Source organism: Cupressus sempervirens, chromosome 5 (genome assembly GCF_028749045.1).
Source record: "Cupressus sempervirens isolate cs-2001-9-10 chromosome 5, ASM2874904v1, whole genome shotgun sequence".
NCBI lineage: Eukaryota > Viridiplantae > Streptophyta > Pinopsida > Cupressales > Cupressaceae > Cupressus > Cupressus sempervirens.
Genome location: NC_143122.1, coordinates 546,644,555 through 546,662,319, shown reverse-complemented (window position 1 = coordinate 546,662,319; position 17,765 = coordinate 546,644,555). Strand labels below are relative to the sequence as shown.

The following is a 17,765-nucleotide window of genomic DNA, read 5'->3' as shown; positions in this document are numbered from 1 at the left end:
GAAAACAAATTAAAAAATAAACTAAAAAGCAAAAAAATATCATACTTAAGCAAAATCAATTCTAAAAAACCAAAATCAAATTTAGATTTTCTAAAAGAAAGCATAGATTTTTCTAAAAGAAAACATTGATTAATGTACTATTTCTACATATACTAATTTTAATAGAAAATAACTAAACTAAAATAAACTCATATAATTTTAAATTTTAAATTATATTATAATAAAATAAAATAAAAAACCTTATGAAAAATCTAATTCAACAATTCATTATAGTGAATAATTAAATGAAGAAATAAAACTGTACAATAATAGTTACTATTCCTAGACTTAAAATATTCTCAATATTTTCATTACCTTGTTATTCAAACTATATGTCTTAAATTTCACACATACCTAATTATTCAAACTATAGACATCAAATATTCTTTTTACTCCTCTAAATGAGACGACTTAAGCATCACACACTAAGACTTTACACCCTAAAGTTTTGTAGTGTATGAATGAGAAACAAAGTGGCAACCACAACTATAACCCAATCTAACTCAATCTTGAATAGAGAAATAGAATTTGATGTGCTTGGAAATATCCAAACCAATATTTCTTTCAAATAAGAATATTTGAAGTTTGAACCGAAGTATTCAGTTCTAAAATAAAATTTATATTCAGGCCGACACTACTCAGTTGGACTCCCTGCAACATATATAGCTCTTAACCATGGTGAGAGGGTTGAGTTGAGTTTGGTTTTTAAAAAAATGATGAATAGACCTTTCCATTAAAAAAAATCAAAGATACATGTTCACAAAAAAGGGGTTAGGGGATACAAGATCACCCCACAAGTTCAAAAGGCCCAAGGTCAGAAATCAACTATTCATCAAAAAAACATATAATAGAAAACATAAAACTTTAGGTTGCAAGAGCAGTGCCAGATGAAGGAGGGTCTTTGTCATCAGAACCCCAAAAATCCTTGGGGTTATTGGTTGGCTCAGGAGGAGCCCAACTGTCAGTAGTAGCAACAGCATCTTTATCAACAACATGGTCTTTATCTTCTGCAACCTTGGGAGGAGAAATGACTATCCAGCCAGGGGAAAGCCCACTTGGGCTCACGGTGAGTAGACGGCCAACTTGCATTAGCAGCAGCAAGGGGAGCCACTGGAGACCAACCTAAGCCTAGCCTCCGAGGAGGCAAGGCCAAGTGGCCACTGTAGACACCTAAATTTGATTACGTCACTAGGTAATCTTATTTAGTCATCTCCTAGGACATTACTGATTAAATATTTATTATTTAATTAATTAATCATCATCCCCTAGTTTATTTATTTATTTAATTAACTATAGTCCAATTGATAAAATTAAATGATAATTCAAAATCAATTTATCAATTAAATGCCTATTCCTTTATTAAATTAAATAAATCCTCAAACCTATTTAATTTAAGCTCAGATCTCCCATTTTATTAAATAAATCATTCCTAACCCCTAAAACATCCCTAAACCCTACCTTTACCCCTAATCCAACCCTTCCACCCATACTAACCTCACTTAGCCACCTAACTAACCCATCCCATCAAATCTAAGCCACTTGCCCCCTAAACCCCTTCCTAAACTAAGTCTAATCCCCCTCCTAAACATGTGCACAACTTTAAGCAAGGGTTAAGACTTGCTAACCCAAGCCAAAGTCAAAAAGTCTCCCTTATCCTCTTCCATCCATATCCAAGAGCATTTATGGCTCTTACATGCCATTAATGCCTCTTACATCCTTCTTAATGCCTCTTACATCCCTCTTACACACTCATCTTCTTTCATTACTCCCTTTGACCAACCATTATCCCATCCTCTCACACTCATCCTCCTTGTGACAAGTGTCACTCCCTAATTGGCTACAAACAAGCACAATACATGTGCTCCCCTTTCAAAGCATCCTAGCCCTCCCTCACCATTCTTCCATCCTTGCATCCTGACCCTCAATCTCTCTACCCCTTGGCCTATAAATGAAGCCCTTTCTTCTCACAATCCATCATCCACTTTTATGCAAACTTATAATGTCCCATTGACCACTATATCACAGTCATTGTACACCATAATCATACTAAAATCAATCCTCACCTCCATAGTTGAATCTTCCATCCACCCTCATACTTGATAAACACCCATCCATTGGAAGCTTGAGCACACTGTGAGCATACATCCTCTATCCGTCAGGGACACTACTTCGTCATCGTAGGTTATACCCAAGGAGCTTACCATTCTTGGTTTGTCTTCCTTTTGGTGATAACCCTATCCTGTCATAAGTGTTAACTTATTTAGTTTTTTGAATGTTTTATTAGTTAGCATTCCTTGTATTACACTACTAAATTAGGTGATACAACCATGACCACAAAACCACCACTGGGAGAGTAGCAACGAGGCTGCAACCTAGGAGTCTGCAAGTAGCGAGCAGAACTGCTCTAGTCTTGCTGGTGACCATGAGGAGTGTGGTCACCTAATAAAGCATTTGGAGGTACTCGAGCAACCATACAAGAGGCATTTCCCCAGTGAGCAAGTAGCTCCTGTAGGTGAGCCACTTCCAGCATGAATTTATTAGTTTGTACTTGAATCTGCATCATGACATTATTGCATATATGTGCTTTAGAGTACATCACAACATGAATATCAAGAAAGTTTTGAGAGAATAAAATAGCATTGGGATCTTTCCAAATTGTAAAAAATATCTCCATTCTGAAAGCATGCCAAATCTAGACATATCTAAAAGGGAGTCTAGAAGCATCACCCAGAACCACCATATGCCAAGTGAAGGCCTCTAGATTAAAGGGCCTGAAAAAAATCATAAATCTAGAGCTAGTAGTTCTGAGCTCTTATGCAAAACCAAAAAATATGCAAAAAGCTTTCAGTCTGACCACAAAAAGGGCATCTAGGAATAGGAACTCTCAAATGTCAAAGTCGAGGACCCAAAGGAAAACCATGGAAAAGGAGATACCATGTGAAGTGAGCAATCTTCAGGTCTGTGATGGTATGCCAGACATTGGCAAATCTAAGACTCCAAGTCTTATGCGAAGAATGAAAATGCCAACACTAGTTGAGAGTATCAACCATCAGAAGATGGGTCATCAGCCACCGATACCCCAAATTGGGCTATAACTGGTCATTGGAGTAGTAGGATACCACTTCCAATCTTTCCACCATGGGCGGGATGAATGGATTCCAAGCTTGTGTAACAAATTGGGAGGAACCTAGAAATTAGAAGATCAATTGTTTGTTAATCTGGATAGATAAGCCTATATTGCACCTACAGATCCTCCCATGAGAGAAGGCTCATAGTAACCCTGGAGAATATATCTTTGGGTGTTTTAATACCCCTGCAAAATAAACGCAAAGCACTGGCTCCTTGAATCTTGGCTAAAGGCACACCTTGAGTGGAAAACAAGGGTGACCACCAAAGGTTTTGTTGGTTCATTGAGAGCTCATCTCCGAATCCATTACAAACCCAGCAAAGCCAAGTTTTAATGGCTTCCCATGATTTTCAAATGCTCTTAGCAACAAAAGTGCCCTGAATTTGAACAAGTTCAAAAGTCACAAGAAGGGTTTGAAAGCCAATCCCCTTCGAGGCTAGTCGGTTGACCGAAAAACTTGAAGAAATGCAATGTCGTAGAAAAAATTTCCAGGCCTCATCTTGAGAGAGAGCCTGTATGACCCACTTAGCATAGAGGGCTATCCCCTACTTGTGAGTGGACAGCAATCCAAGACCACCAGAATCTTTGGGTAAACAAAAAAAGTCCCAGGCAACTCTGTGAAAGCCATGATGTATAGCATTAGAGGCCTTGAGAAAGTCCCTGAGAAGATGTTCAAGCTTAAGGTACAAGGCTTTAGAGGGAGCCCAACAAGAAGAATAGTACACATGTGTAGCAGCAAGCACTTTGGATCATATTTGAAACTTTCCCGCAAGTGAAAGGGGCTTAGTGATCCAATATTTCAGTTTCTTCTCAATTCGAGCAAAGACAACATTCCACAACTCCACAGCAGATGCTTGAAAAGCAAATGGAATGCCCAAAAATTTATAAATTTCACTATGTTAGACCCATTTCCACCCATACTGTTGCAACCTGTGAGGTCATGGCAGAAAAAATTATCGGTAGCAAAGGGTTTTGTGCCATTGGATAGTAGACCCTAAAGCAAGGCAAAAAGTATACAAACATTGCAAAGCATTAGCAATATTCTCCTCATCCTCAATCAAAGTGATGAAAGAATCATCAACAAAATGGCCATTAACCAACTAAGTGGTCAACTCCAATAAAGAAATACCACACACCAACCCTCATGAAATAGGATTGGCCAGTAGATAACCAAAGCCCTCGGCAGCCAAAACATAGAGATAAGGTGCGAGAAGAGAACGTTGACGGATAGATCTGAAGAGCCAAAGGCTTCAGACTGATGACCATTAATGGTGATGCAAGCAAAGGCATCCCCAAAAAGCATCTGCACCGACTGATGAAATATTGGGCCAAAACCCAAAGCTTGAAGCATAGCTAAAATAAAAGGCCATTCAATTCGGTCATATGCTTTGGTGAATTCAATCTTCAAGAATAGGGTATATTGTTTGGATTGCTTGGCCCATTCTATACCTTCCCAGAAAAGAATGATGTTGTCCAAGATATACAGAACTTGATAAAACCAATTTGTTCAGGTCGAACAATCTGAGGGAGCGAATGCCAAATTTTAAGAGAGATGGCTTTGGCAATGATCTTGTAGGAGACATTCAACAAAGTGGTGGGCCTCCAGTTGCAAATTTCTTCAGGATCACCAACTTAGGTATGAATTTAATATTCCCTTTGTTAATGATGTTGCCCAATGAATTAGAGTTGTATGCTTCATGATAAACATGAAGCAAATCAGGGCCAATGTCATCCCAAAGCACCTTGTAGAACTCACAAGGGAATCCATCACATCCAAGGGCTTTGTCATTAGCCATGGAAAGGATAGCTTCCTTAAGTCTCCAAGCATTAGCTTTTTTCTCACAAAAGGCATATTGTTCAGGAGCAAGCCTATTAGGAGTAACATCAAGGAAGCCTTGCAACGCTTGATCACGCGCAATAGAGGGCCCCTGAGCTGTAAAACCTACTCATAATGACGCACAAAAGCTTGGAGAATATTTGGCAGGTCAATGAGAACCTGTTGATCTTCTCGGATGTGTTTAATACCCACTATAGAGTGACGAGCCCTCAAAGCACTAAAGAATTCCTTGGAAGCCTAATCACCTCCAACCAATGGAGATGGGCCTTGATCCGAGCTCCCTGAGTAGCACAGTTATCTACAACCTATTTCAAGTGCCAAAGTTTGGCAAGCTGAATCTAGAGATCCATATCAAACAGATTCATGGAAAGAGCCTCAGAGGTCATACGTAGATTGAGAGTAGTGGCTTCATAAGATCTCCTATAGTACATAGCTAGATGTCTACCATAAATGCAAAGAAATCTCATAGTATGGAGGATAGCGTCATTCCATCTTTGGTTCCATCCACAATGAGTATGTGGTTGAGGCTCAAGATTCCAGACATGTAGGATGTGAGCAACAGTTGGCAGATGGGACAACAAGGAGGTGTTGAGGTAAAACTAGGTTTTACTCGGGTGAGGCTGAGTAGTCTACCTAGTGATAGAAAAGAGAATGGGGGAATGGTCTGACAACATCACATTAGGAAAGGGAGTGACAGGCAGGGCATGCTTTTGAGAAAAGGAAAAAAAGGACTACATAGAAATCATAGCCCTATCAAGTCTCTTGAAAACTCTGACAGACCCAGCTCGAAAATTGGACCAAGTGTGCCAAATCCCATCTGGGTGGTGGTGAGAAACATTAGGATCATAAAGGCCTAATTTGTTCTACATGTAAAACTAGGCCTCTCGTTCACCAGATGCCCATCTAAAGGGCAGAAGGCCTTCCTTGTCAGAGGTCAACTCAACCATGTTGAAGTCCCCAGAAAAAACCCATGTCGCAGGTGGAAAATGATCCACCAACCAACGCCACAAGTGTGAATGCTCAATAGCATCATTGGGAGCATAAATGTTATCAATACCAAAAGAATGATTCTAAAAAGACTACAAAATCCACCATGTGCAAAGGGTCAAAACTATGAGAAACAACAGAAGAAATTAAATGAGGGGAGAGAAGAGTAACAACACCACCTTGACCAGCTTCATGTTGAGAAGCAAAAATGGCACTATCCGGCCAAATAACACGACAAACTAAGGTAAGAAAAAACCCAACAACTTTAGTTTTCTAGAGACAAAGTACATCAAGATCAAACCAACACTTGGTATCATGAATAGAATTATTTCTAGGGAGGTCTGTCAGCCCTTGCACATTCCATGAAAGGCAATTCGTGGTAACCCAGCTTGTATGTCGTCCTCGTCCCCCAGAGAGGAGAAGTTGTTGTGCAAAAAAGAGGGAGGCTCAAAATAAGACCCTTGAGTAATAGTATTTTTAAATTGTCATGCTCATCGCAATTGGTAAAGCTGAGCAATTCTAGTGGTACTACTCATTTAAACATTAATGCTATGGTTTTGTAAATATGCAAATGACATTCCCACGATTCATTTATGAGATGGTAGAGCTCAATTTGCAATCCTATAATTCATAATGTAGTAGAGGCGTAAAAGATGATCATCCTAACTTGCATTGTCAATTTTTTCTTTATTTTTTTTTTTATTCCAACATTCACTAATGTCAAATTACAAATTTAAAAATAATATTTGTAGAAATAAAAATACATTAAAAAATTGAGTTACACAAAATAATATTCTATTGGTCACACACTCTTAAATGTGCATATTACAATGAATATATAAAGAAGAAAGCATAAATAGTTCATTAAATTTTTAAAGAAAAAGATGAAGTTAAAAACAATAACTTCTCAGACATTTGTAGTCAATTGTAACAATTACTATGAACAAAGTGTTTTTTAATGGTTATGTATCGTAAATCATGGACAAAACAAATAGTTTACTTGAGCTAACACCCCTCTTAAGTCTAACTAAGGAGACGTAAACTAACAGAACAAGAAAGAGGAAAGAGGGAAAACTGAGAGAAAGCCCCCCCCGCCCCCCACCCTTTCAAAATTAACAAGAGATGCAAGTGAAAATCCTTTGTGACAAGAAAACAATGGACATGTTGAATGAAGAGGCTTCGTTGAACCAAAATGAAAATTGGGATCAATCTAGATGAGTGCCCCCAACAACACTACTCAAATAATAAGCATATGAAAAACAAAGGCAAAACATTTGTTAATCGAAGATATAGAAGACAATAATCTGCATAGGCTCCCCCAAACACTGAGTAGATAACAAACAAAGGAAAAATATCAGTCACTAAAGGATGCAAATGACACATGAATTTTTACAAGTGACCCTAACGACGCAACTCAACCATGCAAGAATAAGTTTCTACTTCAAAATACATGTACCAATGTCTATAAAACTGATCAACTAAGGAACCAAGAAAGTATCAACACGAACAATAGAAAGTCCTCCATAATGTTGAAAAGAGAGACATAACAAGAATGACACGATGTCATAAAAAAGGAAATGAAGGCATTGAAGTAGAAACTTTGGCTTCAATTTAAAATATTTGAAAGACAAGAGAATGACAAACACTGGAAATATTGTTCTTAAAAGCTCTAATATTTAATTCCTGCAAAGAAAAACTTATATTTATTTTCCTAGCTTCCACTTTGATACCATGTAGGAATTATGCAGTTACGGCTATATAGGTCTAGCTAGGAATTGAAAAAATTATACGTGAAATAATAAAAATAAAACACAGAAGAAAACAAAACTCCACAAAATAAAATTATATTGATCACACACCCTTAAGTGTGCAAAATTACAATGATTATATAAAGAAGAGAGTAGAAATTGTGCAATAAATGCATGAAATTCCCGAAGAGAAAGATATGTGGATTAACACACAACTATAGTCCATTGTAACAACCACTATGAACAAAATGTTTATAATTGTTATGTATTGTAAATCATGGACATGACAAACAATTCAATTATGCTAACAAGAAGATTTAAAGGAATATTCGTTGGAGGATAATGACAGTCATTAATGTAATTCATTGAAACGTCAATGCAAATTTAGAAGTAGCTAAGAATAAAGGAGAGACCCAAAGCTGATCGAAAAGTTAGTTGTTGCAGGAGATCATCGTGCATGCAGTCAAACAAACTATCATTCGACATGAATTCACATATCTATAGCTTTTAGTCAAAATTTTCACTTGAAATATAATAGAGAAGAAGATATTGGTTTACGTTGTTTACCCATGGAAAATTTTCTTTGATCCTAACATATATTTAACTAGATTTAGTTTTATTTCCTATTCACTTCTCTAACACCCATAGAACTTCCTCTTAGGTCTCCTCTAATAAAATGTTGAACCCAAAGTAGTCCTTAACTAGGTTTAATCTTTGGTTTTTCTTCATTTAGAGTTTCCTTTTAAGCTTCACATATTCATTTAATTTATCTTCTAGTTTTTTTTCATTAGTTTTGGTTAACTTTGGCTCCATATTGGTCAAATGCCAAGGTAGTATGTTCCTTGGTTGATAATATTCTTGCAGCCACATCATCTGATTATCCTATTAGTTGTTCTCTTTCATATTTTCCCTCTAAGCCTTTGCACTTCAAACCAATGAACTTTGGACACATTCATTGTATATTTGAGTTAGTTTTTCCTTCTAGCCTTAATTTTCCTTCACATTTTTCTAGTTGAAATTTAGTTTTCCAATTTTATAGCATGATTAAGATTCTAAAACCCTAACTAAGTATGTTTATATCCAAACTTACAATATTTGTGTATCTAGATATCCCTCAATGCACCGTTGTTTCATTTTTTGTTGCTTTTCAACTTCAAGAATGAAGCTTTATTTTAATCCTAATTTGTCCCATTTCCTTATCATTGTTTCCCCTTTCGATAGCTAGTAGTGCAATATGCTTACAAATTGAACATTATCTAAGATGATGACATTTCTTGTTCAAGTGAGTCCTAAATATTGTGGCATACTTACATTGGGCTATATAGACAAACCATAGTGCACTGAGATATTTGAACTTGACATCCTTCGACATTAGTTATAGCTAGATTAAATGAGTTCTATCCAAACCCAACATGATTTGTAAGTTGAATTTACTGTGATCCCACGTCTTGATTTCCTCAAGACAACTGTAAAAAAGTCTTGATCTTTCTTTTATATGATCCCACAAACTTTTAACATGACCAATTGCATTGGTGTAATAAGTTCTCTAGTACCATGTGGGCTAGAATAAAACTAGACCTCATGACCTTGTGTTTGACCACAAGAAGCCTTCACCAATAAGCTAGGCCCCAAACCTTGAACCAAATTATCTCAAACTTCTAATTTGACATAGTAAAATAATTTCAATTCACAACTCATGTTTGCAGTTTCTTATCCATGTTCAGTTCTATCCTTGATTTACTTGGCAACCCTTCAAGCATTCACCCTTCTCTTCACAACAAACTTAAGCCTTCAACTTAGATTATCTTATCATCCTCAGCAACTTTGTTCCCTCTTACCGGAAACACACATAGATTTCTCTACTCTATTCTCTTCTTCACATATCTCGTTTGTGCTCCTCTCTCTCTCTCTTAAAGTTCGTCTGTGTACCTCCTTAAATAGGTAATTATGGTCCTTTGTCATTTTCATAATCACTGTAGATCTTAGTGTTCTTCATCTAATCCAATAGATTCAATGCATTTGTTCATCTACCTTCTTTTCTAGAAACTTCTCACCAAATTCGTTCATTAGGTATCTTACCTAATCCTCTCCTTGAATTGAATGATCCAACTCATCAATCTTATCTTCAACGCATTTTTCATATTCCAAGAAATCAACTAAGTCGGTTGGAAATCATAATTTCTCATACACATTCAAAATATTATTGCTCGGTCATTACCAAGTTCTGACACTCGGTCATCACTGAATTGCTCGGACACTATAGAACTTCTAGCTTGACAAACTTGTTTGCTCAGTCGATACTAATGCTCGGTCGATACTAAATTTGCTTGGCACTTACTATGGCTCAGTTGACACTAGTATCACTCGACATAGTCTCCTAAATTCCTTGATCTTTTTACTTTGTTGCTCAGTCAAGTTTTACATAAGTGATATATTGTGACTTGTATTGTAAAGAGTTGAACATCAACATGTTATAAATAATAATCAAATGTCCATTGTAACTTCCTATTCATAACTCAACCTTTCCTCTAGGTGCTTTTGTTATGAGCAACTTCTCAAATCCTCTTCATCAATCAACTAGACATGACATTTAGAGAAGATAGCAACATGTCTCATCAGTGGATTCAACATCAATGACAATACAACAATTGGTCCTATTTTAGTTTCCAACACGAATTTCTCACCAAGGAAAGACTAGTGCATGGCAATTAAAATAATCTTTAAATACCCTAAGAATATAACTTGTTGAATCTAGATTTGGTTTAAAATTGAGTTTGTACAAACCCAAAGCCAAACTCTAGTTGACATTAAATAATCCGCTATGAACCTATAGAAAAATTGAACCCAATTTTTAGCAAATTCTAGGTTTGGGTTTCACGTAGAGAGCACCTTCAATAATTTTTAATCATTTGTTCTTGTGCCAAAAAAGGAAGATTATTTTGTGGTCCACATTAGTGAGCGATCTATATACAGATCTAGGAATGACTTATAGTAATATAAAACTATTTTGTGCTTCTTGTGAGAGACTTAATTGTAGGAGAAACGTGACTACATACTTTACCACCTATTGAATTCAAACTCATGACATCCTTTTCAAAAACACGGGTGCTCCATTACTAGACCAACTCACATTGTAAAGTTGTATTAAATTAATAAATGGAAGGCAATAAAGTAATGTTCAATGATAAATGAGACCAAATATTTGATAAGGCTGAAATGATCTAGAGACTTAGTGATAATCATTTAAGACCACTACCCATAAAACTTTGCCACGTGGTCCAAGCCTTAAAGTCCAATACATAATCTACTGCTAGATAACGCATTAGTGAACGTGTAGAACTAATCAATTATAAAATTGCATCATTTTATCAAGAAAGGAAACAATCCTCAGATAGAAGAATCTACTCAGATAGAAGAATCTACCCTATGAAACCTATGAGACCAACAAGAAAAAGAACGTTTTACACTGAATTTTAACTGCTTAGAAATGGCTTAACGAATAAATCAGAGAGAGAGATGTGTGCCCCAAATTACTAATCATTAAATGTTTTTTTTGGAAATTTATCCTGTAGATTAAAATTTATGTTTTCTTGGCAACGGAATCTCCAATTTAATGATCTTCTGTGTGTACATGCCATCGAAGTTGGGATAATTTTGTTGAAAATGAATTCCAAGCCAAATGCAAGTGCAATTTACATCTATGAGAACTCGGATTTTTTCAGGAGGCAAAATGTATTTATAACCAAGGGAAAAGTGTTCTATCTTCTTGTTTCCTTATCTTCAAAATTTACATAATTAGTGTGTTGCGAATATCAGTCATTTAATGTGTACTTAACTAAGTGTTATTCCTCTGGTTAACGTGTAGATGACTTTAAGATACTTCCATGGAGACTCCTGAAAACTATCAGATAATTTTAAGGGGAATACCTATCACTTTCTCCTTACCCGTCTCTATTTTTGTCCGTTCTTTCAAAAATCCATATCTTTTTTGTGTAAATGGAGTTGTTTTAATTGTTTCTCATTTTTGCACTCTTCAAAGTATCTATCCTTCGCATCATTTATTGAAGTACTTATCATTTCCATAGTTTTTTTTCTTTTCAATACCATTTTCAGCTTTTCTTAAGAAATCTTTTGGTTTTTCTACAGATAAACTTAAAATTGCTATATAATTATTCACATAGTTTTTAGACTCTCAAACTAGGCCTAAAATAAAGCAGTAAAGTCTAGTTGTACGTTCTAATTGAAATTAAACCACATAGGCCCGGTATTTTAGGCCTCGACAGATCCCATTCATTTGAGAGCTCTTTGGTCCACCTGAGTTGGTGCGCATAAAAATAAGCAACACTTGCAAGGGAATGCCTACACAGGAATATAGACCCTATCCGGACATTAGAAATATGAAATAGTAAAATGGTGCATAAATGTATGAGTGAGAAGACAATCATTGCATCACAGTAATCTTTGAAGCGCTAGCGTAGGGTAGGGCGAGCTGTTCAGATCGTAACATCATTTTGCAATATTTCATTATATTAATTCTAACCTTACTTTACCCGTAATCTTTGCATTATGTCAACCCTAGTTTAGAAACCCTATTAACAATCTTAGCTGTTTCAACCTCGCAATTGACTCTTAACAAGCTGTCATAATACAAAATTCTTTTATTGCATTATTAGTAGGAAGATCAAAAATTTTCAAGGCAGTCTCCTAACCAAAAAAAAACATAACCAAACTTTCTTTGATGAACAAAATTACCAGAATTTATCCCCTATACTAAATGTATTACATCCGTATTACTTTATTTCAGAGCCATATTAACAACTCTTTTTCAAGTGAGGTGTGATCTACATTGTTAAATTATGTAAAAATATTATTTGAAGATTAAACTGCATAGTTTTTGTGTCAATTTTTATTGAGAGTGCTTCACAAGAAACCATCTCATGAGTATCAACAGTCCACTTGAAACTAATTACATCTAGATGATGCTCACAGGAAGGTTCCTGGGAAACACATTTCAAGAAATAAACATCAAACAACTCAAGAAATAAACATCAATAATGATTGACTTGAAAACTAACAGTTGAATCCTAAAAGTAAAAATATCACTCTTTCACTGCCGTTATATATTACTTATCACTCTGAATGAATCAATGACCAATGCAGCTCAGCCAATAACAACAGAAGTAAATAATCAACCCATATGAATCCTGCAGATAAAATCACTACTACAAATACCGCGGCAGATTCAAAAACATTTATTACTTTAACAGATAAACCAGTGGTTCCTTAAAATCATTGCCAGAGTCCTCTTCCTGAGCAGTTAAGTGCTTGAACCTCTTTAAGCGTTTTAAGTTGCATCTCAAGGAGAATTATTCACCATGTTTGTTCTCAATTAAGGGAACTACGTTAGAAGTAATAATGTGAATCTCTTATGCTGTTTTGTTATGCGCATAGTCAGCATTTTGTAGAGTTTTTAACTATTTTTTTAAATCAAGTATTTAACCGTTTCAAACACACCTTATTATTTGCACTTCCTCCCAGGTGCCAGATATCTGACTATGCTTTTAATGACGAAAGAAATAGTAAACTCCACAGAAAAAATTACAATGCCATTTTATTGTTTCTAATAAGTTTGGCTATTTGTGTTTCTTCCCTAGCACCAGATACGTGACTGCTTCAAATGAAGAAAATAGTTCTCCCATCCACAGAAATTCCCAGCAAAAAATTCAATGACATTTTATTGTTTCAATTAAGTCTTATTATTGTAATCCTTACCTAGCATCAGATATGTGACTATGTTTTAAACATACTAGTTAACTCCCTCCACTTCAATTCACAGCTATGATTGTAATGACATTTTTCACCAAGACATTCTTGTGGTCGATTAGCCTTTGAAACTCAACAGTGTTGACATGGTCAGTGACAAATATAGTAACTAATTTGTGAAAATAGTGCATAAATGCACTCTGTACTGAAAACATCATTACAATCTTCAGAAACTGAAGGCAGATTTCTTCCCAATAAATACTGAAAAATATAATTCCTTGCAATGGAGGCTGTTTATCATTCCATGAAATGAGATATACAATGTACATGTCACGTCATTTACACTGTACAGTGATAATTTTATAAATATGAATTACTGAAATGAAAGTCCACCTCCAAAAGTTTCAATTCATGAAATTGAATTACATTTAAGATTGCCTCTCTATTCCAGATTCAGTATTGGTTTTCTGTCTCATCTTCCTTGATCCTGCTGCTCGACCTCTGGCTTTCTTCTTTACAATGACTATCAAGGATCCTGCTACACATATTACTTTCGTAGCAGTCCTGTTCCCTGCGCCAGAGCAAATACAATATGATTCAATATAGCACACAAAAACAAGCTATCACAGCCAAAAACAACATCATTCGTACTTGTAAGTTTTTAGAGAATTTTAAACCACCACCTATTGAGATTCATTGGGGTAGAGGATAGAAAACAAGCAATTAGAGGAGTTAAAGAACGGAAGGAAAGCACACTGACTGATCCCATTCAAATCTACAGCACTGCTCCTCTTAGCATGAATCAAATCACAAACCTAAAGTAACAATTGCAGTGTCCTGATTTTCTTCATGGCCAAGTGGTGTAAGAGCTTCCTTCTCTGGTACTGAGATGCCTATAAGTCCACCTTTCATTGCAGTCCTCCAAGTATGTACTCTACCACTGTCTGTAACTCCAGCACACAAACCAGCACCGATAGATACTTGCTTCAACTTATCACCATTTGGAATGCGAGGACCACGCCCATACACGGGAGTATTGGGCACATTATATACTCCATCAGCAGGATTTGGTACAGCATGAGTCCATTGATGAACATCTCCATCATTTGTAAGCACAATAAAATCTTCTCCATAGCATCCAACATCAATAACCTACAGATAGACAACTACTAAAACAATTAAAAAGTCACATGCAAAAACAATGAAATCTGTCCCCTATAAAACTTAAAAGTAATGCATACCTTGCGTCCAACAAGTGTCCCTACAGCAGGCTGACATGTAGCAGCAGAAAATCCTGTTGGACCATGATAATAACCACGGCCCCAAGTCCAAGCACGACCATCATCTGTCATTATTATGGCATGGTAAACTCTGCCACACTAGCCCATAAATCAACCACCATGGACAACATTAAGATCTCAGTTCTTGTACAAAATAGACTGCCATTCCAGCTAAATAAAATTATCATGGATATAATAACAAACAAAACAAGCAACATTGGCAAACAAGAAACTGTCCATACTAACAACAATTGACAATGAAAGAAAGCACTACACTCCTGTTGAATCTAAACGAATCATTTGGTCTGCTGTTCTGTAACTGGTTTTTTGCTGTCTTGGCTGTGAGCTGAATGATTATTTATCTATAAAACAGCGTTTTGTGAATAGGGTTCCTGGCCCCTTCAAAATCTGCTAGTTCCTTAATCAGAAACAATGAAAGAAACCACTGCTACATTTTTCAATTTATCATGCAATTTGTTTTAAGTTTTTTATGTCTACAAATGCAAGTAGTTCAATTAAGGCAACAGAGTTGTCACCAAGCCTTGCTACTTAACCTAAGTTGTCGGTTCGGATTCTGGTTTGTATGCAGCTTCGATATTTGGTTTGGACATTCGTTCGAAATTTTTTTGGGCTGGGTTCGGTTCGTTTTGGGTTCATTCTTACAAGATTTTTTTTTAAAAAGAAAAATTATATATATGTAAACATATGCTGCAGCAAATAAATCTATACACCACTATGCTAATATTATAGCAATTTAGCAACATACACCACCATATATATTCACGATTTAGTTCAAATAGCATGACAAAATGTCAAAATACACCACTAATCATGAATCCAATCCAAATACCTTATCTAAAATATAAGATATCATTTTATTTTAATTTAATATCTTAATTAATGCCGATAGGCATTCTTCAATGGCAAAATGGGGGGAGTGGGATGGTGCGAGCGTGTTAATGTTAACTTTTATTCTTCTAGGTTAAATTTGACAACCATCTACATGTCAAAAGTTCAAATCTTATTATAAACAAAATATACTTTTAAAAATAATTTAATAAATACCACATAAAATATTTGTTTAAATTATAATATTTGGAGATATAAATCATCCATTTTTTTAGAAATTAAAATAAAAAGATTAAGTTAGTAAAAAACTAAATAAATAGAGGTAAAGGAAATATAAATAATTTTAAATGTAGTAAATTAAATTATTATTATTTTGTAGTGGATATCTATTGACATTTTTTTAGATAGATTTATTTAAGATATCTATACTTGTTTAAAACTAACATTTAAAATCTAATGAATATAAATTTAATATTATTATTTATTTTTATTAGTATTCAATTATTAACATTTCATGGTTTAAGTTTAATATTTGATCTATATAATAAATATATTTAATATATAAATATAAAAAATTAAATTTTCTAATCTTTCAATTTTAATTTATAAACATTTTAAAGACTGATTTCAAGAGATTTCATGTTTTTAATTTATGATAGTTTAAAGATATTTTGAAAAGTGTTAACTATGCTAAATTATTAATGTTAATGTTATCACAATGTTTATCTTTATATTATTATTTAGCTAAAACATTTAAAGAATGCCTCAAGATTGTTCGCCCATGAATGGCACATGGTCAAGACTTACCCTACGATACCAGAAACTGCCCTGCGATTAATAACATTGTGCAATAACAATGCCTACCGTCTCCCCATTTATCTATTTCAAATGGTGGATAATGACGTATCATAAATAACGTTGTGCAATAAATCATCGTCGGCAATCTCCTAACTGCTGCAGAGTTTGTTTTATATTTTCTATAGTTGTCGGAAATCAAGCCAAAGTCGACCAAGGTCCTTCACAACGAATTTTGACTGAATATCAGTGTCTGATGCCGACTTTGGATCGAATTCGAACCGCATTTGAATGACTAACGAATCGACTAGTGAATTCAGGGTCTAAGGAACGAATACGGCAACTTAGTACAAAACTCAAAATTAGCTATACGTGAAACAAAACATTTTCAATATAAATTAAGATGCTAAGAATGAAATTATATAAATGTTTATTTAGAACCATATCAGGTCAAACTCAAATTCGACTCGTAAGAGAAAAACCATTACGTAAAAAAAGGTGAATAATGGGGAGGATTTGCATAGCTTTAAAGCTAGTTGCTGGTTCAAATGCGGGTTCAACATTTGGGTTCGAAATTCAATTAAAAAAAGTTTGGGTTGGGTTCGGGTTCGTTTTGGGTTCGTCCGTACAAGAATTATTATTTTTAAAATAAATTGTGTGTGTGTGTGTGTGTGTGCGTGCGTGTGTGCGTGCGTGCGTGCATGTGTGTGTGTGTGTGTGTAAAATATGCTGCAGCAAACCAGTTCATACACCACTATGCTAGTCTAAAGCAATTTAGCAAATTCAACCACCACATTTATTAATGATTTTGTTCAAATGGCATGACAAAATCTGAAAATATACCACCATATCAATGTTTCAATTCAAAAACTTTAAAACAACAATGTCAACATTACTAATTAGTAATCAATAATCAGTCATAGACTCATATGTGATCAAATGTCAATGTATCATCAAAAATCAACAAAGAATTCATCATCATTAGGCAATTGCTGATTAGAAGCAGAATTAGTGCCACTAGCATCACCAGTCTCAACTGTAGCCTCAACCGTAGCCTCAGGATCAGCTCCATCAGTACCATGTATCTCAAGATCACCATCTTCAATCACAAGTGCATCGAAGTGGACTTCCAACTCCACAGCCTCTAGTTCAACATCCCATTGTTTTGCCTCTCTCTTTCTGTATGTGTTCTCTTTGTGAGTTGTGAGCCTCAAGTTTGAATGCACAAACACCAAGTCATCTGCTTTCTTGGAGTTTAGTCAGTTGCATTTTATTGAGTGGATGAAGGAGTATGTGCCCCAATTCCTCTCAAATGATGATGAACTAGCAAACTATCAAGA

At 35.3% G+C, this 17,765-nt stretch overlaps 1 protein-coding gene across 15 annotated transcripts in view; it reads right to left on the bottom strand.

Annotated features, from left to right (window-relative positions):
- Nucleotides 1–13,591: 13,591 nt before the first annotated feature.
- LOC149557104 (uncharacterized) overlaps nt 13,592–17,765 on the bottom strand; it is a 128,306-nt gene continuing 124,132 nt past the window's right edge. For all 15 annotated transcript variants that reach the window (XM_089831796.1, XM_089831793.1, XM_089831789.1 and 12 more), the window contains exons 16-18: nt 14,743–14,880; nt 14,317–14,653; nt 13,592–14,072 (exon numbers count right to left, since the gene is read on the bottom strand). In XM_089831796.1, the coding sequence (XP_089687922.1) occupies nt 13,930–14,072; nt 14,317–14,653; nt 14,743–14,880 (618 nt within the window). In that variant the 3' untranslated portion in view covers nt 13,592–13,929. The remainder of the gene's footprint in view (nt 14,073–14,316; nt 14,654–14,742; nt 14,881–17,765) is intronic.